This window comes from Hibiscus syriacus, unplaced genomic scaffold (assembly GCF_006381635.1).
Source record: "Hibiscus syriacus cultivar Baekdansim isolate YM2019G1 unplaced genomic scaffold, ASM638163v2 tig00004777_pilon, whole genome shotgun sequence".
NCBI lineage: Eukaryota > Viridiplantae > Streptophyta > Magnoliopsida > Malvales > Malvaceae > Hibiscus > Hibiscus syriacus.
The window spans coordinates 42,365-65,172 of NW_024062029.1; the positions used below are offsets into that span (position 1 = coordinate 42,365).

At 35.2% G+C, this 22,808-nt stretch overlaps 3 protein-coding genes across 4 annotated transcripts; 1 reads left to right on the top strand and 2 right to left on the bottom strand.

Moving 5' to 3' along the window:
- Positions 1-1,081: 1,081 nt before the first annotated feature.
- On the bottom strand, positions 1,082-10,447 carry LOC120197030 (calmodulin-like protein 7). 2 transcript variants are annotated; one of them, XM_039198678.1, is made up of 2 exons: positions 9,958-10,440; positions 1,082-1,112 (listed from the first exon to the last, which is right to left on the bottom strand). In XM_039198678.1, exons 1-2 carry the CDS (start codon positions 10,397-10,399, stop codon positions 1,108-1,110), a joined length of 447 nt encoding a protein of 148 aa, XP_039054609.1. In that variant the 5' UTR covers positions 10,400-10,440; the 3' UTR covers positions 1,082-1,107. The 2 variants fall into 2 exon arrangements, with proteins under 2 accessions (XP_039054609.1, XP_039054604.1); XM_039198673.1 differs by lacking the exon at positions 1,082-1,112 and having other exon boundaries at positions 9,702-10,447.
- Positions 10,448-14,300: 3,853 nt separating this feature from the next.
- LOC120197104 (FT-interacting protein 3-like) lies at positions 14,301-16,592 on the bottom strand. Its single transcript, XM_039198723.1, has one exon. The coding sequence runs from the start codon at positions 16,590-16,592 to the stop codon at positions 14,301-14,303; it is 2,292 nt and encodes a 763-aa protein (XP_039054654.1).
- A 1,012-nt stretch (positions 16,593-17,604) lies between these two features.
- On the top strand, positions 17,605-22,024 carry LOC120197161. The gene is made up of 9 exons (XM_039198765.1): positions 17,605-17,687; positions 18,226-18,380; positions 18,660-18,762; positions 18,874-18,986; positions 19,412-20,533; positions 20,932-20,969; positions 21,051-21,207; positions 21,355-21,390; positions 21,707-22,024. Exons 2-9 carry the CDS (start codon positions 18,246-18,248, stop codon positions 21,776-21,778), a joined length of 1,776 nt encoding a protein of 591 aa, XP_039054696.1. The 5' UTR covers positions 17,605-17,687; positions 18,226-18,245; the 3' UTR covers positions 21,779-22,024.
- Positions 22,025-22,808: the final 784 nt, after the last annotated feature.

The following is a 22,808-nucleotide window of genomic DNA, read 5'->3' on the forward strand; positions in this document are numbered from 1 at the left end:
ATGTGTAGGAAGTCTTGTTTGAGCAAATGTTTGGTTTCTGCAGGTTAATCCTTAAGTGAGCTGCGTGAAATGGATGTACGGGGTCACAAAGTTGTTGATTCATTGATTCAATAATTGATGAAGAAATAAGAATTATTATTATTTTTTGATTGTTTAATTGATTTGTAAAAGATGATTTGTAAATGTTGATTTGTTTAATTGATGTGTACATAATTCTTATTTGTGTTGAAATGTAATAGTTGATTTATTGATTTTCAATCTGTATTATGTTGAAGGCAAAACAGACTATCGCAACACAAAACTGACTATCGCAACGAGAGAATCGCAATGCGAAATGAAAATCGCAACGAGAAAATCGCAATGCGATTTTGTCGTTGCGATAGCCATTTCGCGTTGCGATAGCCATTTTCGCGTTGCGATAGTCAAATGAATGTCTAATAAGTGATAACAACTGAACAGATCATAGCAATGTTCAAACTCAAGTTACTAATACATGCCTAACTGAAAATGTTAAAAGTGCACACATAAAATACACATAATGCAAGTTTTGTTAACATATATACTCCTTTTTCATTTCGCATTGCGATTCTGTCGTTGCGATTTGCATTTCGCATTGCGATGGTCAAATGATTGCCTTTCGCAACGCGATTCTGACTTTCGCAACGAGATAATACAGAATCGCAATGCGAGTTTCAAAGTTCGCAACAGGTTTTAGTTTCGCAAGCCAAATTTTTTGTGTATATATCTACGCAGCAGCAACAACTCATAACCTAAATCCCTAAATCGTAACTCATTCCATCTCCATCTATCACTCTCTCCGACGACATCCGTTCCTATATCCAACGACATCCTTCCCTATCCGGCAACATGTCTTAGTTTCGCATCTCGTTTGTTTAGTAAATTAATTTACAACCATGAAATCATCTAATGTTGATCATGTTTGGATAGATTTGTGTTTTGGAGGGTCATGGGAGAATGTTCATGGTGTTTTACAATATATGCCTTTACCCATGAATCTTCAACTAAAACTGTCATTAAAGAAGTTAACTTATGAAACTCTAATGTTACGTGTTTCAAAGAAATTGAATTTAAAGCCCCTAAGTGGATTTAGGCTATCTTATCAGAGAAATGATAAAGTTTATTTGTTAACCGACAATGAAGATGTTGAACGATTCATTGCTTACATTAATGTTTCAAGTGATGATGTTACATTGTATGTTGTTGAACCTAGAAGTAGTATTGTTGGGTCAGTAGCGGTAATATCAACTAAGTGGGTCTCAAAACCCACAACCTTTCTCTAATCCAAATCCAAATCAACTTTCAGCACCAAATTCCGGTTTTCGTATTGACCAATTAGACGATGATGAGCCAAGAGAAAAAATTGTGAGTACTATCAGTATTCGAAATTTGATCTTGGTCAATACCCGACTTTGATATTGGTCAATACTCGGATTTTGATGATGTTTCAGAAGAAGAAACAGACCCTGCGTGTAATGATTTTGATATTGGTCAATACACGAATTTTGATGATGAAACACCCGTTGCCGAGGAAGATGTTGTTGATGATAATGAGGAGGAAGTTACGACTGTGAATGAACATGTTGAACATCCATTCTGTAATTCATATAATCCTGAAGAAGAAAAGAAGAAGAAAAAGTCCCCGAAGAAAAAAATGCCACGGGAGTATAACTGGAATATGCCAGAATTACTTCAGCTACCGGAAGAAGAGTTGGCAAAGAAAGCAGTTGATTGTTACACAAAGTTATTCGTATCAAGAAAGATGATTGTTTTGATACAAAAGAGACTTGAAGATAGCTTTGTATACGAAATGTGTGGAAGATGGCTATCAACTAAAAGTTAACAAATCAAGCAAAGATCGTTTCGAAACAAGGTGTATGATTGACAAAACTGTACGTGGCGTATGATTGCAAAGAGGATAAAAGATTGCGAAATATTTCAAGTTAGGACTTTTATTGATAAACATACATGTTCAAGAACCCAAGTTTTTCCTAACCATAGATAGGCAACAAAAGGTTTTGGGTGGTTTTCTGGCTGAGTTAATGTTTTTGAATGGCAGGGTATATCGGGGACATGAAATTATGACTGACATGAATGCTCGGTTCAAGATTAGTATATCATATTCTCAAGCTTGGAGAGCCAAATGTTATGCCTTGGAATTGTTGAGGGGGTCGCCAGAAGCATCGTTGCCCAACTGCCGCTTATTGTCACAATTTAAAGCTGAAAAATCCTGGGTCGGTAACTCATATCAAAACAGATAGAGATGGACGCTTGAGTTGCTGTGTATCGCCATTGGTGCTGCGGTTAGTAAATCAATATAATTTTGTTGACTCATTTCTGTTAGTTACATGCATTTCACATTTAAATGATTATATTTCTTGTGTATATTATTTTGTAGATTCGTTCGTTTATTACTTGCATGCGCCCAGTTATTATAGTGACGGAGCACATTTGAAAGGTCGATACCTTGGAGTAAACTTATTAGCAGTAGCCATGGATGCTAACAATGGGATATTGCCAATAGCTTACGGGGTTGGCAAATCTGAAACCTCTGATTCATGGACATGGTTTATGGGGCATCTTAGGGATTGCATAGGTCCTATTAGCAATCGACAATCATATCCGATAGGGCAAACTCAATTGACAACGATGTTAGAAGGTGTTTCCCAGATGCTTTTCATGGACTTTGTGGTGTTCATTTGTATAGAAATCTAAAATCAAGGTCTGCTGGTATAAAAAACACAAATGGACATACTGGAAGGCTGTAAAGGCTTATCGGAAGTGGATTTCAATAGCATATAAACTGTTTAAGACGTGTTTTGCCTCAGTGTGCTCAAACACTAGAAGATGTCGGGTTTGAAAGATGGTCAAGAGTACATCAACTTGGAGCAAGATATGGTTTCATGACGTCTAATAGTGCAGAATCAATCAACGCTCTAAGTGATCATTCCCGGAAATTACCCATTACTATGTTAATGGAGTTTTTTGAGCCTCTATTCAACAGTGGTACTACAAGAAAGAAACTATGCAGGTATTATTTCTTTGAATTCGTAACTTATCATATTTTACTAAGTATTATTATTTAAATTTACAGGAACATTGGAACATCGTGTTACACCATGGACTGAAAAAAGATAACGAAACGTGTTGTGAAGTTAACGTCATGGAGAATTGAACCATGTTCAAACACTTTGTTTGAAGTACTGGATAATAACTTAAATGGGCTTGTCGATCTAAATGCAAGGACGTGTAGTGTATGAAATGGCAACATCTGGTTATCCGTGTGGCCATGTTATAAAAGTTGCTCTTCATCTAACCCAAGATGATTCAAGCACATACGCTATGGATTGCTACACTACAGAAGTATATCGACAGACTTATGCCGAGATTGTCTACCCTATTCCACATCCTTCTGAGTGGGACATACCAGATGACTTACAAACAGTTTTGCCACCAGCCATGGACAGAAGGCTACCTGGCCGACCAAAAAGTCACGATCGTATACCGTCTAAGGGTGAAGAGAAGAAGAGATCGACATGTAGTCGGTGCAAGGAAAGTGGTCATACAAGGTTGACATGTGGATCACCAGTGCCATCACAATCATCTTTTCCTCTACCAAAATATGGATCATCATCAAAATCCAAAGCTCATATGGTGTCAAGAAAAAGGCAATCAAAATCGAAATCACCTTTAAAATCCCAATCACAACTGGCTTCACCTTTTGGGACTGTTAACTTAGGTGATTTTTAAATGCAAACGTTGTATTATGTAGATTTTATGTGTGAACTTTTAACATTTTCAGTTAGGCATGTATTAGTAACTTGAGTTTGAAAATTGCTATGATATGTTCAATTGTTATCACTTAATAGGCAATCATCTTAATGTCTATCGCAACGCGGAAATTACTATCGCAATGCGAAATGAAAATCGCAACGAGAGAATCGCAATGCGAAATGAAAATCGCAACGCTAATTTTGCAATGCGAAATGAAAATCGCAACGAGGGAATCGCAATGCGAAATGAAAATCGCAACGCGAATTTAATTTCGCGTTACGATTCTCTCGTTGCGATTTTCATTTCGCATTGCGATAGTACTTTTTGCCTTCAACATAATGCAGATTGAAATCAACAAAATCAACCATTACATTTCAATCAATTAAACAAGCACAAATAAGAATTATGTTAACATCAATTAAACAAATCAACTTTTACAAATCACCTTTTACAAATCAATTAAACAATAAAAAAAAATAAGCAATAATTATTAGAGAAAATAACACTTCTACTATTGAATCAACTTTTGCAGCCATACATCATTTTCACGCAGCTCACTTCTGAGATTATCCTGCATAAACCAAACATTTGCTCAAACAACACTTTCTACACATCTAAAACCTACAAATAACAAATTATTGAATTCTAGGTACTTAACCAAACATTTTCAAACCACAAGCCTATAAACATATCAATTGTTTATGGACATTTTTATAACGCGGATGCAGGTAGGCAGCGTCTCGTATATATCGATCTAGCCATATAATGTCGAAACCACAAGCCTACTGCAGCTCTATCTATATCGGTGGGAGGTACATACTTTATACTTCCTGTGATCAAACGGTCCAACGCCAAGTATACGAGAGGACCACAATCCCCTCTGGGTCTTTTCGTTTGTTGTGGTGCGGTCTCGTCTCTGCTAACTGTAATATTGAGCTTCTTTGGCTTCTTGTTTCCAGAACGAGTCCAATAATTTATCACATCCAAGAATTTAGCCAAATAAGAGCTCCATCCCTTAATAATATCTCTTAATCAGCCAATGATATGTAATTTATCATGCTGTCATATACTATTGCCTTAAGGGATGGGATCTGAAGCTCGACGAGAAGCCAATGGTTACGTTCCAAAACAGGGATAAACACCTGCAATCATAAGTAATAATTCATTCATTTGCGCACTTATTTATGAATACCTTTAAACTCAATCTAAAATAAACACTAACCTTATCGACCTCCCACCATGCAGGATAAAGTTTAGCTTGTCCATTGCCCAACGCAAATGATTCATCTCGTTGATTCTTCAAGTGAACGGCGTTAAAAGACGTCGGCATAATTGTATATCGTGTATTTCTTTTATTTTCCTTAAGTTTCCTAATTATTAGAAGACGTGACACCCACGCATCGATATGCTGTTTTACAAAAAAGACATATATTAGTAACTTACATAAATTTACAAAAAATAATCAAATTAAAATATAAGAAAATATAAGACTTACCCCTCCATCGAAATAGCCATTGTCTTCGACCCCTAATAATACGCCCCACCAAGACCGATCAAGCAACAAATAGATATCATCATTGAGCTTGCATATGTCAGTGAAACACCCCTGGCTTCACTCATGTAGATAAAAATCAACTGCGGTCTTAGCCCAAAGGGTGTTATCCAGAATTGTGTCCGATAGTTGTTCCCTCTCCACTTCAGATACCGGTATGGTACTGGCCGGTAACTCATACGAGAGCCAACTTGAATCCATCATGTCCGGCACGTCAGAGGGTTTCTCAAGAATCCTACATATGATGCCATGTGAATCGGGCTCTTGAATGGTGGGAGGGACCTCTTCAACGATGACAGTGGCCTCTTGAACGGTGGGAGGGGACTCTCGAGGAATGATAGGGGCCTCTTCAATGATAGGAGTGGACTCTTGAGGGATGACAGTGGCCTCTTGAACGGTGGGGGGACTCTCGAGGAATGATAGGGGCCTCTTCAACGATAGGAGTGGACTCTTGAGGGATGACAGGCGAGTCGGGCTTCTTCTTGCGGTGTCTTCACACTATTGGGGTATACTGAGACTTAATAGCACGTGCACGCCGTCTGATGCGTGAACTATGTCGTGCAAGAAAAACCCGACGTAAAGCATCCACCTTATCGGTCCGCTAAATAATTAAATACAAATATCAGTAAATAAACGGACATGATATTTAAACAGTGAAAACAAAGACAAATATATTTCAAAACTTCAACCAAAAGACAAAACAAAGACAAATACTAAATTCACAGTGTTAAAGAATACACAGTTTAGCAAATTGGCAGCAACCGAATAAATTTACTTCAACCAAAAGACAAAACAAAAGACAAATACTAACTTCACAGTGTTAATAAACAGTTTAGCAGTATTGGCAGCAACCGAATAAATTTACTAAGCAATCTAAGTGAAATGGTTAATTTAAGTGAAATTACGAGTAAATTTATCATCAAGTTAAATATAGAAAATCTTAAACTTACCTCGTTGCGTAGAGTATGAACCTCATTCTACAACGATACTACCATCTCACTTAGAGCGTCAACCTCACCACGTAAAGTAGACACCTCCACACGCCATGCACCATCGTTATCGCGTAGAGTACCGATCTCCTCACGCAAGGCATTGACCTCCACACGCCATGCACCATCGTTATCGCGTAGAGTACCGATCTCCTCACGCAAGGCATTGACCTCATCACGTAACTCCCTTGACTCATCCCGTGGAGGTGGAGAACAGGGAGATAGAAGTCATGGCATCTTTCCCGGTCGCCTATCATGAGGTATGGTGGAGAAGAGGCTCGATGATGTGACGGGATAGGTGATGGCTCTCGTTGTAGAGGTGTATAGTCGGGTCGATCAGGTGATGGCTCTGGGTGAGGTGATGGCTCTCGAAGTGGAGGAAGTGGATGCTGCTCATCATTCGTGCCATCAAGAAACGCTGACTAGCTTGCCACCAATCATGGCAAGCTCATCCTCCGTGGGTGTCAGTCTCATTAATGGAATGTTGGCCTCCTAAAAATATAAAACTCAAACAAAGTTAAACGTCTACTATTAATAACTTGTTTATATATGATAGTATTTGTGTTAACTTACATTATTTATTGTCGCATATGGTATTAAGTCTTCCCAATCCAACAGACGTTTCCTCTTCCAGGAAATAGCCCTGGGAATATCATTTGAAGTTTTTATTGCATATATCTTCATGGCGGGAAAGGCCTCGAATATCCAAATCTACAAACAATATAATAAAAAACATTAGTAATTGTTAAATAATTAATTATAATTTTGAAAACATTATATAGAAATTCTTACCTTGAAGGCCCAAACAAAGCCTGACAAAGTGTATTTCGACCCATCGCCCCGTAAACTTTTGCGGTCATCAAAGGCAGACGACAACTTAGTCCAGGTAGCTTTCCATATATACGAACCCCACGGAAACAGATTCCATGCATTTAGGTCCTCTACCAATATATTAGCTCCTGAGGAATAGGTTGTTTGGCCTCTCTGCCTAAAAGCCGGCATACAAAGTAGTAGAAGGCATACTCGGACAACATCGACGTCATTCATCCGAGTAAAACCATCTTTCTTATTAAACAATTTCTTCATATCGTCGACGTGTAAGTTCGGCTTCTCTATTGACTCATCAGGAAAAACCCTGGATAACCATGATGGGCGGGTGATATGACGAGTGTACCGGCCTACATCATCGTGTCCGAATCGTAGACCAGTGATTAAGCAGAACTCCTTCCGCCCAAAACAATTATACGCCAGTGGAAAATGAAACCATATCTCTTCCTCACCACGTTGTATACTGTCGGGTAGATCTCTAGTCATGGTCTGAAGCCACAAATGGGTCAAATTAGCATCTCCACCTGGATGCTGTACTCTCAGCCATAGCCCGAAGCAGGTTTCCTCAAACAATTTTCTTTGTGCAGGTGAAAGCTTCGAAGCAATTGTAGTGGCTATGCTAACTTTATTCCTTAATGTCAATGAAGCCGAAAAAAATTTCTACAAAACATAAACATACAAAGTTAGATATACCAAAAACTACACTGTCAAGATATACCAAAAACAATAAACATAAATAGTAGTTTATTCTTGAAACTAAAATTTACAACACTGTTTTGTCTTTTGGTTGAAATGAAAATCGCAACGAGATAATGAGAATCGCAACGCGAAATGAAAATCGCAACGCGAAATGAAAATCGCAACGAGAGAATCGCAACGCGAAATAAAAATCGCAATGCGATTTTGGTTTCGCGTTGCGTTTTTTATTTCGCGTTGCGATAGTTATTTCCGCGTTGCGATTTTCATTCTCGAAACTATTATTCTTCTGCATTACTTCAACCAAAAGACAAAACAAAGACAAATACTAACTTCACAGGCTAAACAGTTTAGTAGTATTGGCAGCAATCGAATGAATTTAATAAGAAATCTAAGTGAAATGGTTAATCTATTATTGAAATTACCAGTAAACTTATCATCAATCTCAATATGAAAAACCTAAAATAATGCAAAAAATTTCAAAATAAAAATATAAAAACTAACCCTCGGAGGTTGATTTTCCATTTCTGAATGATTGTGAGGGATTTTTGACTGTAAATGGTTGTGAGGGATTTCGCCGGCGATGGGGACGGAAATCTTCGGAGATGGGGACGGATTTCGCCGTAGAGAGTGAGAGATGGAGATGGGACTGAGTGTTGTGATTTTGGGTTTGAGGTTATGAGTTGCGATTACTATGGACAGTTCAGTTTCCGATTTATTAAGAAAAAATTCGTGTTTGTAATTTGAAAAAAAAATACGCGTTAATACGAATGGCGCTATGTAAATCGCGTTGCGAAAGTCAGAATCGCGTTGCGAAAGTCAGTATCTCGTTGCGATTTTGTATTATCGCATTACGATAGTAAGTATCGCATTGCGATAGTCAGTATCGCATTGCGATTTTCCCAATTCGCGTTGCGATTTACTTATTCGCATTGCGAATTGGGAAAATCGCAACGACACTGTAGATCATCGCAACGCGATTTCCAACTATCGCAACGCGAAATGCAACGCGAATTTGCGATAATGGAGATCGCATTGCGAATTAGCGATCGCATTGCGATTTTGTTGGTCATTTTGGCAAATCCGGAAAAAGATTGTTAAAATCGTATATTATAAGGCATTTTTGGTCACTGAGGCGATTTTTCTCTTTAATAAAATGGTAAAATTTTATTTTAACCCTTGCACTTCATATAAAATTCTAATAATGGATTTTTTTTGTAAATCTAAAATAGTTTAAGGATAAATTTATAATTTAACCTTCGTAGAATTTTTATTATTCAACGACAGAATAAGGATAATTTTGAAAAAAAATAAGAGCAATTTTAGTCAAAAACATCAGTAATCCAACAATACCTAAATGAATGAGTAATCACATTCCCGGTAATATATCCCAAAATATTCATTGTTGATAATAAAAAATTACCAAAAATAAGATTACCGGCCAACCAAACGGTAGAATAAGAATTTCATACCACGATAATATCTTATGCCATGAACCAAATGCCCTAAAGGAACAAAACAAGAGACATAGTCTCAGCGTCTTTTAGAAGATATTGTCCAACATCTTCAAACAAATACTATGACAATTACATTATATCAAAAAAACAATTTTGAAGAAACATAATCCAAATCAATTATTTGATTAATTTGAAATGTTTGGTGTAGAGGACCTCAAAGGTTGAGTTGAGATGGGGAAAATTTAGTTTTTTTAATTATCGATATTTGTTCTATTAATTAACTATTTTAGGTTGGATTTTACAAAAGTAAAATGATTTTTTCAATTCGTAAATATCAAAATTATAACTTACCTTTCGGATCGGATTTGTTGTTTGTGTAGGCACATATAAAAATAACACAAATCCGATTAAAACAAGAGAATAACATTTCCTTCCTCGAATATCGTCTAAGCAAATCATATACACAATAACAAAAAAAATAACAAAAAACAAAGACAATTAACGTGGAAAAATCAGAAACACAAACAATAAAACAACCAAATCCCCGAACCAATTTTACAAAATCAAACTAAATGGAATTAGGGGGGAACCCTATCTATATATCCCCCCAAAAAAAACCTAAATAAAAGTTAAGCCAGTGAACTAAAGCCGCCTCCTTTCATCATTTGCTTGAACTCCATGAAATTAACCCTACCATCACCGTCTACATCTACTTTCCTTATCATCCTCTTGCAATCTTCCATCGCTTTCCCTTGTTTAAGTCCCAGTGATTCCAAAGCCCACCTCAATTCATCAACGGAAATGTAACCGTCTCCGTTTTTATCAAAAACCTTGAAAGCTTCCTTCATATCTTCTTCTTCTTCTTCCTTGTTATCCATAATCGATCGATACAACTCGCTGAACTCATCCATGTCGATACACATATCGCCGTTGACATCGATCCGCTCAATCATAAGTGTCAATTCACTGTCGGGGATAAAGATGCCCATATTCTCCAACGAATCGTTCAATTCTTTCTTCGTGATCTTCCCGTCCCCGTTCCTGTCGAACACCTGGAAAATCTTCCTCAACTCCATCGCGTCCATCAACGCAGAAACGAAGATTGTATAGCAAGAAAATCGCAAAGAAAATTGATGGAATTGAAAGGAAAAAATTTAGGAGAAAATTTAGTTGTAAATTTGGAAGAGGAGTGACACCCTTTAAAATAGGGTGGTTGCTCATGACATTAATTAATATAATAATAAGGTTTCAAAAACGGGAATTAAATAATTGGACCGTTGATAACGGATCTTAGGAAAAAAAAGGAAAGGAGAATCTAGGAGAACGCGCCAACGATAAAGGTGTGGCGACTGATGATTTGTGACCGTTGGATTTATGATGATTGTGTGTGTTTTCTAAAATTCCTCAACTGCCGTTTTGACGTGGTAGGTGACGTCGACAACGTGGCCGTTTTTTTAGGGTCGGATTCTGATTTTTCTCTTTCAAAAATCAAAACGACTAGAATTAGGACGTCCAATTTAGGTTTGGAAATTGGATTTTCACTAATACTGTAATACAGGTGAATTATGCTGTGCTTCCAGAATCCTTTATACTTTGGGTAGTTCCGGTAACGAAATTTAGTGATAGAATTTGGGGATCAATTTAAGATTTTAAAAAGTTTAGATGTTTAAATTAAGATTTTTAAATTTTTTGAAGGATTTAGTTTGTATTTTCCCAAAAATAGGGTCTAACTACAACTTTTGAAATTTTAGAGGCTTAATGAGTACTTTTATAAGGGGTTTAATTAAGAGCATTAAAAAATTAAAATTTAATTTGAATTTCTAAAAATTTCGAGAGACCAAATTGAATTTCTTAAAAATTATAACAGTCAAAATTAGAATTTTTTAAATTTGGGGGCATTCCCCCTACTCTAGTTTGTGTTTAGCCCCATAGTAATCCTATTGTGCAATTTAAAGTTAAAAAATAATAATTTTGAGGCATAACTGAAAATGGATAAAAATCATAATATTTTTTAAGTTGAATGCAACTTAAAATGTTATATTTTTATTAATATTTTTCGATTGAATTTAAAATGTTACGAAGAAAATAATATTTTCGGTTGCGCTTAATATCTTCGTTTTTAAATCTTAAATTTGATTTTCGCTCATTAAACTTTCCTTTATTTTCTCGTTCTCATTCAGGATTTAGGGTTAACCTCAAGGATTGCGAGACTATCAAGTTGTAATTTTGTTGAATAGAAATGAATATTATTGGCATAAATTAGGTTATAATTAGGCGTGGCAAAAGCCAGAGATGTGAATAATTGAAGATTCCCCACAAATTGTGTAATGGGTATAGTGTTAAGGTTTAGGAGATTGAAATTTATGAATTAATTGGCAGTTGGCTACCAGAACTGAAGGCCCTTTACCCCCTACTTCTCCCACCACTTCTATGCTCACTCACTGCTGCCAGCTCGTAATGTCACTTGTATACACAAAATTAATTTAAATTTATTAAATATTTAAGAATAATTGTATTAGTTTATTGAATTGAATATGATCTTATACCAACAATCACGTGATCTGGTGAGATGAGACACTAGATCCCTTAAGTAAGATCGGAAGTTCGAATCTTGATGTTAGCGAATGAAGCAAATTGGATTGGGAGACTCGTTATTGCCTCTGCAATACCCTATTCGAATTAGTCGATTAATAAATCAAAAACCAGTAATTATACCAAAAGCATTAAATATGATCTTATGAAATTTATTTTACAAACTAAATAAATGAAACTCAAATTTATTATGAGATAATGTAAATTGTGCAAGTTGTTTTACATGATTATAAAAGGTTTAATTGAAAAGAAAGTCTCCTAATTATGTATTTTTTTTTATTTTAGTGTCTAAAGTTTTTTCTTATCAAGATAGGTGCATAATGTTTTCAACACTACCATTTTATGAGTTTGAATTAAGGATTTTATGAGTTTGAGATTTAAAAAAAATATTAAGGAATATAATAGAGAGAGATGGCATTTGCCTGACACCTCTCCACACAACTTATTGTTGGGTGGGTTTAATTGTTTTATATTCAAATTAGGAGAAAATTGAGTTCGGTGTAAAATGTTAATTTTAAAATTTAATTCAATTATTCAATTTTTAAAAATTCAAATTCAACACAAGGAAAATGTTAGAGCCCGTTTGGTTTTAGAAAATATAAGTTATTTTCATTTTCATTTTATTAGAACATAGAAAATGTTAAAAAAATGTTTAATTGTAAAATTAAAAAATGATTTCTAAAAATGAAAACAAAATTAAGTGAAAATATGAAAACATATATTTTCATTAAAATTATTTTGGAAATTTGAAAAACAAGGAAACATGATATCTAATTTTTTAACTTACACGGATTTAAATTATTCTAACAATAATTTTTTGATTTAATAGTATCTGAAACCCTTAAACTTTTTGTTTGCAAAAATAAAAACAATATGGTCCCTATATTTTTTTTGCACTCAATATAATCCTTCAATTAATTTTTTAATATTTTAATTTTGTATTATTTATATTTAATGTATTGGATATCTTAATAATTGTTTATATTTTTAATTTAAACAATTTTTATTTTAAAATAAATAAATAAGTTCTCAAGATTTCTAAAAAAATCAATTATGCCATCAAACTTAGCTGAAAAAAATTAATTAAGCACATCTATCACATCATCATATATTGTATACTGCTACAACAGTATTGTAAACTGGCACACCAATATTATAGATTGTCATGTAAGTTTGTGAACTATTATATAAGTGTTGTGACAGTCAACGTTTGATTCCGTTCTTCAAAAGGTTAAATTAATTTTTTCTGTACAAAAAAGGTTCAGGAGCTACACTAATTATCTTTTTCCAAAAGTTTGAGGGCCTCAATTATCATTAAATATATTTTTATTTTAATGACACTTTTGTGTGCACTTACTTATAATAATATTTTTTTTATATTTTTAAAATTTAATTGGTTTCCTAGATACAATAACATTATGTTCTTATTATAAACTAAAATAAATTTTGTGTTATGGAACTTCGCATCAACTTTATTATTTTATAGTTGCATAACTCACATGTTAAATTAATATAATGATTTTTTTAATAATTATAGTTTAATTTATTTTTAATAACTATTTATTTCTTTCTTTTTTTTAAAAAAAATAAGATACTAAATATATTTTTACTATTTTATTTTTGGATTCAAGTTTCCATTTATATTAACCAAACCTGTTTTGTAATTTTTTAAAAATTGAAAATGAAAACTATTTTCTGAAAAAAAAACAGAAAATAAAAATAAAAATATTTTTTAAAACCAAAACGACCCTTAATTTTTTAAAATTGATTTAATTATATTTGATTAAATTTTTGTCTATTAAGAATAAAAATCAATTCCCATGAGCTGAAGATCTGATTGAAATTCTCTGTTTTAGTTAAACATGTCCAATTACGCTAATGAATTATTTAAACTAAATATTAAAATATTTGAATTTAACTTAATTATTTCAGCTACTGAAACTCGACATAACATTTATACAAAATAATTTTAAATATTTTTAGTGTAAAATAAGTATTTCTTTTAAATAATGGAAGGGCTTAAAGTCATCTTTCAAAAGGAACTAAGAAAAAGGGGCATTCCGAGAATTGAACTCGGGACCTCTCTCGCACCCTAAGCGAGAATCATACCACTCCTTGTTGTCGACTGGTTTCAGAGGATAATATTAATTCTAATTACAAAATGACTCCATGGAAAGATTTGTATGATTAGACCAACATTTTGTATCTGAGTTTCATTTCAAGCTTTTAATTCCATGCTTATAAGCTGATCATGAAAATACAAATCCATATTATATGAAAGATAATAAGTCCATAACAACAACAAAAAAAACACGCAACAAACATTCATCAGATCGGTTTCGGATTCGATATCCGAACCACTCTCTTATCCTCAGACTGCAGTTGCTTTCCATCTCATATCATACTATCTGCTCTTGCAGGCAATCTTTTGAAGAAGTTTTGGGGCAACGAAGGAATGTTGATTCGGAATCGAGGATGTCTCATCGCGAAAAAACCGAATCCAAGTGCGAATAAGCGACAAGGAACAAGATGGAATGTTACACAAGCGATTACACAAAAGGCCATGAACATTGAAGTAGCTCTGGGATCTCGCCAACTTAGCATAGAATTAAGCCTCTCAGCTTGAGTTGCCAAGTCTCCTATTATTGTCATCATCCTCCCTGCAATACTTCTCAATCGGTCATACCTCTTTTTAAGAACTTTATCCCCTTTGGAAGTCGGAAACATATCGAACTCCTCGTCGAAATCATCGGTCTGCACAGACTCGACAAGTGACAACTTGGTATCCATGTGTGGAGGATGTCTTGGCCTTTTCCTATACTGTGAAGCTCCGTGGACGATGCACATGAGAAAAGCTAGGGGTAATATCTTATCGGGGAAGAGAATCAAGATCGAATATAGAAAGTGAACCGTCATCGTCGAGATTGGATTCTTCCATTTGCGTATCTTATCGAACGATTTCCAAGCTTCAACGAGTAGATTAAATGCAGCCAGGAGTCTCTCGAGATTAGCTCTGCCCCTTCTTAAACTCCATACATTGGAGCCAACATCCAGCATATACTCCACAACTTCTCTCCGTAACGGTGGCTCGGCACGATGCAATCTCGAGGAGAGAATATGAGTAGCTTGATGCCGCAAACTTTCGATTTGATATACGGATAACGGAAGAAGGTAATGCATTTCGGGGAACAAAGGCTGTGTATAAGACTGTAACAAATTCCATGTAGATGAGCATGTAAATCTCACTGACAATTGAATTTCACCCGTTTTCTTCACTCCATTGGGTTCCAAAACTATAAGTGGATAAGAAAGTGTATAAATCCGATCAGCATTAAGTGTAGACAGTCGGATCCTTACCTTCCCGATTCTTCGATCCTTCGAGTCTGCAGTTTTACTTCCTCCTTCCAAGTGACAGTTATCGAAAACTCCGATGGTGATAACTGTACAAGGATCATAGATATCCCATGTGTATTGCTCATTCCAATTCGGAGAAAAACTGTCGACGATCGTCCTCGTTCTAACCCACTTAGGCCCGTATTTCGCGACACAATAAGCATCGGTAGTTCCACGTCCATCTTTCGACTTCATCGGAAGCAAACCGGACGCATTCAAGATTCCGAGCTCCAGTACACCAATGGAAGGAGGCCATAACAATTTGGATGTTGCCCTGAAATCACTACTGTAATAAATGGGCTCATCTAGGACATGGTAGCCTCCATCTAAACAGATCCTCAAATGGAGCCTGCTGGCAAACCTTACTTCCAACTTGTTTCGATTAGCTGATTCCTCGAGATTATACCAATATGCCTCTACAGGTATCGGCATTAGCCTCTTCTCAACTTTCGATAAATGAACGGAGCAACTCCCGAGAACATCCTCTTTGTTATCACCCAACTTATCCACCACACTCAAGATCAATGGATCATCAAATGGTTCCGCCACGACGAACATCAGATCCTCGTTCCATGTCGGGTTTAGGCTCTTATCGGGCGAAAATCGACTCCTTAGAACCATATTCCCAAGCATAGATTTGACGTAAACTTCAGGGACCCTGTTGTTATTCATAGACACCAAATCTTGTGCTTGAATTATATTGACTCTTAGATACCAGAGCCTAGGCGAAATATACACTTTCGATCGGGTATTTGATATGCTTTCGCCGTTAACTGTCGCTGCATCGGAATGCCAAGCATCAGGGAACACTTCATCTGCTTGAGTCCCCATCCAAATAGCTAACATCAATTCCCCTCTCTCACCTTTTCTTCCATGTTCGTCCTCCAAACTATACCACTGCGGTGCAAACGGACTATCTGGTGGAACGCGACTAGGAACGTCCGGTATATCGAAACCGATTTTGCCTACAAAACTCTCTTTGTTCATCACAGTTATCTCAAAGGTCACAGCCTGGATTCGATCTTTTGCGAACGCGAAAACTTGGTTCCACTCCGGATCAGGACTATCGACGACGGTCTTCGTCGTGCCTTTGTAGTTACCAACCTTTACTTGAACAAATGGATTGCACGGTGAACCTGGTAAATCTTTGGCCCTCACCAATTTTACGTACAGAAAATGCAGTTGTTCGACGAGGTCGAATGACGAAGTAAGCTTTTCGCTACCAGAGACTCTTCCTCCGCCGATATTCGGTTTAGTTTCCTTCAATGAAAAGTCCAAGTTTGATTCAGACATTGTTCAAACTATCTGCATCAAATGTTTGATAAAATAAACTGTCACATCATTTGTAAATGTTATAAAGTAGAGCAAAAGCTGCAGAGAAAACTGAAAATTGAAAGGTAAATACTGCTTGCCTGGATTGAGGCTTGAAGAAGGAGACCAAGGTTGAAGATGGATATGAATGAAATTTACTGCCTTTGTTCAGGATTTTGAAGAGTTTAGCAGGTGAATTTTCAAGGAAAAACAGAAGGATATCAATAGAGAGTGAAATAATAAAGAATAATAATTTCTTTAATTTACCATCATTAATGTTAATTATTGGGAAATAATCTTTGATTATACTTATTACTTGATTTTGAATTTGAATTATTTATAACGTAATATGAATGATTACCATTTATGTTACGTTATTATTTCATGAATGAATTTTCACGTATATTCACATTGATAGATCCCTTGTCACCAATCTTTTTATCAATGATTCAAATCTCTCCACTCAAATTAAATTCTTATTCTTTCAAATCTATTATGTCAGTTCCAATTTTGCTTATATTGAGTATTGATTTTAGGTTTAAGATTTAGGAATTGCACATGAAATATTTGAAAGACGTAGCGTCGATGATCAGAAGGTGATCAAAGAGAAAGGGACAGGTCAGAGAGGATACTGAAGGTGAAGCTGTATAAGTGGGGTGGGCTTTGATTTAGGGTTTATGTATAACTTTTAGATTTATGGTTTTGAATATAATTTTGTATTTAATTTTTTATTTTAATCCCATGGTACATATCTTAATAAAATAACAATAAAATATCATATCATAGAAGAAGAAAAATAAGTCAAAGTGACTAAAATTAGAACAATTCAAAAGTTGAGGGATTAAAGTGAAAAATTTAAATTTTAGTGAGTAAAATAGAAGTGAGAGGATAGTTCAGTGACAAACCTATAATATACCAAAAAATAACAAAAATGATAATTTTAGTGAGGATCCCGTATAACTTGCTAATCTAAACACCAAATTACTAGATTTTGGGGACTGCCATTTTCAAATCTGCTGCAAAAAGAGCGGAAGCAGATCAGATTTTCGAAAATTTCAAACCCCCTCTCCCTCCAAGGTAAAGCTTGCTCATTTCCCACCACTTTCTTGCCCATTTTCCTCTTCTTTCTCATCTCGTAATAGAATATCCACACACCCAAAAGAAACAAGAATATTCTTTCTCCGAATATGTAGGAACCCTAGAACAAAAAAGTTTCAATCTTTGTCGTTTTGAACTTCTTTTCTTATTCTTTAAATATGCTCAGATTTCAACTCTACGCTTGCTGATTTTCTTCTTCTTCTTTTCCCCAACGGTTTCTTAGCAATCGGATTAGTTTCGGGACAAACGTAACTTTATTATTTTTTTCCGTTTTTTAAAATTGTTTTCTTTGGGGGTGCTTGCTTCTTAAGGTGAAGTAGTTTTAAGGTAAGGGGATATTTAATTTGAGGTTTAAAAAGTTGTTGTCGTGATTTGTTTCATATGCTCGACTTATACATTCTATTTGGTATTATTGGCGTTTGAGATTTAGATTTTCGCGACTATTATAGCAAGAACTTTCATTTGTTTATTGCTTTGAAGGGTTCAGAATTAACTTGTTTGCTGTTGTTCTTTATAGATTTATTTGGTCGAAAACGGATGGGAAGTAAGAAAGATAAAGATTTCTACCATAGCCTTTCAAGGAAAGAGCTTCAAAGTTTATGTAAGAAATATGGTCTACCTGCTAATAGGTCAAGTTCGGATATGGCTAGATCACTGGCCTCCTATCTAGAGGTAATTTATTAAGCTATCCCTTTCGTTGGCAACTGAGAGTTAAGAATCTGAAGCATATCATACTGCCTTTTGTCTATATGTTAGCTTAGATTGTGTTTTAGTCCCATTATGTTATGCATCTGGGCGTAAATTTTGCTGGCCTGCAAAATACAAAACATGCTCTAATATTCTTTATTCCTCACATAAATTTTTTTTATTTTTGTAAAACATGTTACTAAATTTACATGACTTTGAAGATCTTGTTTATCCCATCATAGAATATCTTTGAAAAATATGCAGAACCAGAGATTGGGTTCAATGACTATGAGGGAAAGATTGTATGAAATTCAAGAGGCTGGACTTCCATTCTCCCTGCAACTCCCTTTCAAGGATTCTGATAAAGGTATTATCTAGTTATTGTGTGCCTAAGCAGTTTCACTTAATTTTCTTTACTATGATTTCCTTACTACAGTTGACGCGCCATAGTAAGAATAACATCTGGCTGCTTCTGCAGATTTCTATGGACTCATCTCTTGTCAAACAGGCAGTTGTAATGGAGGAAATTTTTCTGAAGCTGTTAAAAGTAATGGATTGGGTTGTTGTACAGGGGATAAATTTTATCATAAGGTTTGCTTCTATTCTTGGATGTTTATGTTTTAGTTATGGATATTATTTGACACCTGATGCCACCAGATAAATCCCATATAATTCCTCACTTCATCTTCCCCATCGGTTCTCTCCTGTAGCATGTGTTAGGTTAATGCAGTTGTTCCTGCTGAAAGATATAGACCTTTTCATCTAACCAGAAGTGAGAAGATCTCCTCAACCCCACCCAACACCACAACCAAAAGGAAAATACAATGGTGCACTAAGATTTTACCGGATGAAACTTTTGTCTTCTGGTCTATGGCCTGTGAAAAATTAACTCGATGGTAGCTTTTTAAGCAAGATGTATCTGGCAGAAAGATGTGGATGCTTTAGCCTGCAATTCTTGATTGTTTGCTTTTAAGAACTCAAAACTTGTTTCTAATTATCTGGGTCCATCAATGCAGGATGACTATGGTGGTGATTCTATATTTTTCCAGCAAACACAACATCCTCAGTTTGTTACTCAGTATAATGATAGTGGTTTTAAGAATAAAGAGTTCCCAACAATATACTTCAACAGAAATTGTCCGAGTCTTACAAGAGGGGGGAATATTAATGATGTGCCTCAAATTGGAAACAAAAATGTGGATGTTGGTTCATGTTCTAATGAGGCTGACTTTCATTCCTCCATAAACACTTCAACTGTTTCTTCCTCTTCTTTTCAGTTTCATGTAAAATCAGAAGAGGGCATTAACCTTTATGTTGATTTAAATTCAAACCCATCAGAATGGGTTGAGAAATTGAAGAGTGAGGTTTCTATATGCCAGAACATGTCCCATAGCAAGCCTCAGAGTTTCCGTAATGAGCTTGGGCACTTTGAGGAAAGTAGTAAGCAGTTGAAAAGTTCTTTTCAATTGAATGTAGAAGATGGGAGAATAGAAGATGGTCATATACACTCTGGATTACCCCCAAGTTTGATCATAAAAGAACATCATGCATTGCTGCTTGATAATTCAAATGGAGATGAAAGGCCCACAGGCTCCACTGTAATGACATGTGCTGAAGCTGTGGACGTGTCAGAGCACTTAGAAGGACATCAAGGACTGCCCTCATTTAAAGCTCTTCCTGATGTTCAAGAGGAAATAATTTCTTCTGGTGCATCCTCTGCTAAAGATGGATGTTTGATAACTCTTGATTCAAATATTAATTCTCCCAAGGAGATGTTAGCCAGTGATGCTATGTTAAATATATCAGATGGTGCACCAAATCTTCTCATAGTGAAGCATAAGAATTCTACTCTTGAAAATGAAACATGTGATAATTCTACCGTGCAAAATGGTTGTAATCCTGTGAGTTCTGGTGTAATAGTTCCTGGATACATGTCAGATGGTTCATTGCAGATGCCAATGCCCAAAGACGTGGTTCACCAGAAAAAGGATTTACATTCACCTAGTGAAAATGATGAATTTGGGAATTTGGTTGATCAAAAGCATAATATTTATGCGGAACAAGGTGGAGTAGTAGGCTCAACTGGGCTTTGTCAAGAGATATTTAGGAATCAGTTGCCGACATTAGTTGAAGAACAGGTAATAGTTCATCTCGTCTTGTCTTCTACTCCTGCTCCTAATCTTCCCTTCTCATTCTGTTTTCCATTGTGCTACTCTATTTTTGTGTCAAAATTTACTAGCTAGTTATTATTTTGAGAAATAATGTTTTAGGTTTTGTTTTCGAAGCACATGGCCATTCTTTATGAATATGTATGTAGTGGATTCATCTTAAGGGTAGAATAAATCCTCTTTTCTTATCTTCCTCTTTTTACTTATAATAATCTGAACACTTTGGTTTAATAAATTCAATTTATTTACTTTTTATGCTTCTGTTTATGGGTGTGGACGAGAGATGGGCTTAGAATTTTAACTAAACTATTTTGTCTCAGTATACTCAATGAAACAACTAAAATTATACTGTATGAAACTGCTTGCAGGATAGGAGCAAAGTTATTAATTGGGGAGAGAGTTCGGAGTAATTATCCTTCATAATTTAATTATATGCTATAGAATATTTATTTTATTGTTGATTTGGTTATATAACCGCTCTTTCCAGATGCTCACATGATGAATTATTTGAAAATTGTGGAGTGCTTGATAATATTGATTCTAATGGACTTGGGAAAAAGAGAGCATATATAGATGGTGATCAGAATGATTGTGGCATGCTTGATGCCAAGGTTTTAAGAAGCAGAAAGCATCCTATTAGGAAGGTAGATGATCAAAATGATAGTAGCATGCTTGATATCAAGGTTTTAAGAAGCGGAAAGCATCCTATTAGAGAGGTGGATGGTGATCAAAATGACTGTAGCATGCATGATGCAAAGGTTTTAAGAAGCGGAAAGCATCCTATTCGGAAGGTTGTTCCTAGAAGATCCATGCGGCTGGTTTCCAAGGTTTTTTTTCCCTCTTTCCTTTCTGTTCAATTAATTGCAGCATGCCACCCATTTGAAATATAACCACACATTTTGGTTTACATATGAGGAAATGTTTGTTCTTTCTGTTCTCTTGATTTTATGTTAACATACAAGGAAATCGAAAATTAGTCTCAGTCTAACAAAAAGTTTATGCAATAAGGCTGTAGTATTCTATTCAAGTTGCTGTTCATGCAACTAGTTTCATGTTATTTCTATCTTGTGTCCGGGAGAGAGAGAGTGGATTTAGCACTGCCACCGATGAATACCGGATGATAACCTATCCCTTTTCTTTCAGGGTCTTCATCTTCTACCAACTTTGTTCTCCTATTGGTGTTCCTCATACATGGGAGAACAACTACAAGCATGAGATTCTAGATCCACCATTTTTGATGTAGATCATGTTTTATATGTTAGTCAATAGTTGGCTTATGTATATGGGGTGAATTTTTTACGATAGTTATTTGGTTGAACCATGCTTGAATGCATCTTTTTAAAGAAGATAGTAGAATTTTAAACGTAGGACTGTGCATAAAACTGACATTGTTTAAAATAAACCTTAATCATGCTTGATTGAATCATGCGGGGATAGTTTCTTACCTTAATCAGCCCTGTTAGTGACAGAACTTCTGCTTTATTAGGCTGCTATTGTAGACTATGATGCGATGAATTACAAGGTTCCTGATTTAATTTTGCTGTGTGTTTTAGATTTCCTTCAGTTTGTTTGTCTAAACATATTCAGTTTATTCTTTTCTTCTTCAGTGATTTACGAAGTCTGTGCTGGTGAAATTCGAAATATTGGTTTCAGTTTTCCTTAGGAATTCATATTGCAAAGTCAGGTATTGTCTAGAGTAAGTGTTAAGTAATAATTTTTCATAATAATTCCATTTGAGCGTGGAGGAAGCTTTGATTGAGCTCACATTTAAGAACATGTTGGTTTAACTGAAATAATATATGCCAAATCTTTGTTAGTATCATTGTCATGAAAACCTATGCTGTTCGGACTCGGTGTTAGATACAAGTATGTTTAATTTTTTTTTTTAAATTCTTTTATGTATTATGAAATCTTTGAAGGTTGTCTTTATATCTATGTTAGATACGAGTGTTGAACTCGAACATTTGAAGAAAAGAAAATATCTGCTTAGAAACTTTTTAGTCTATTGATAATGCACACTCTCTACGAGTGCACCTGTTCGAATCTAGATTATTTTAGAAAGAATATCATTCTTTTTATCATTGAAATCACTCTATGAGTTCATCTTATAACGGATTAGAGTTTTCTTTTTGGAAATGTTTTATGAGCTAAAGCATAAAAGCTCTAAAAATCACATATAATCATGCTGATGGTTGGTTAAACAAAGAATTAGTTTTTGGCATAATTTATTTGATAATTATTTGAT

Coding starts and splice junctions, on each gene's coding strand:
- LOC120197030 (XM_039198673.1), bottom strand. CDS start 10,399: ATGGACGCGATGGAGTTGAGGAAGATTTTCCAGGTGTTCGACAGGAAC.
- LOC120197104 (XM_039198723.1), bottom strand. CDS start 16,592: ATGTCTGAATCAAACTTGGACTTTTCATTGAAGGAAACTAAACCGAAT.
- LOC120197161 (XM_039198765.1), top strand. CDS start 18,246: ATGGGAAGTAAGAAAGATAAAGATTTCTACCATAGCCTTTCAAGGAAA. Junction 20,534..20,931: donor CGACATTAGTTGAAGAACAG/GTAATAGTTCAT, acceptor AACTGCTTGCAG/GATAGGAGCAAAGTTATTAA. Junction 21,208..21,354: donor GAAAGCATCCTATTAGGAAG/GTAGATGATCAA, acceptor CCTATTCGGAAG/GTTGTTCCTAGAAGATCCAT.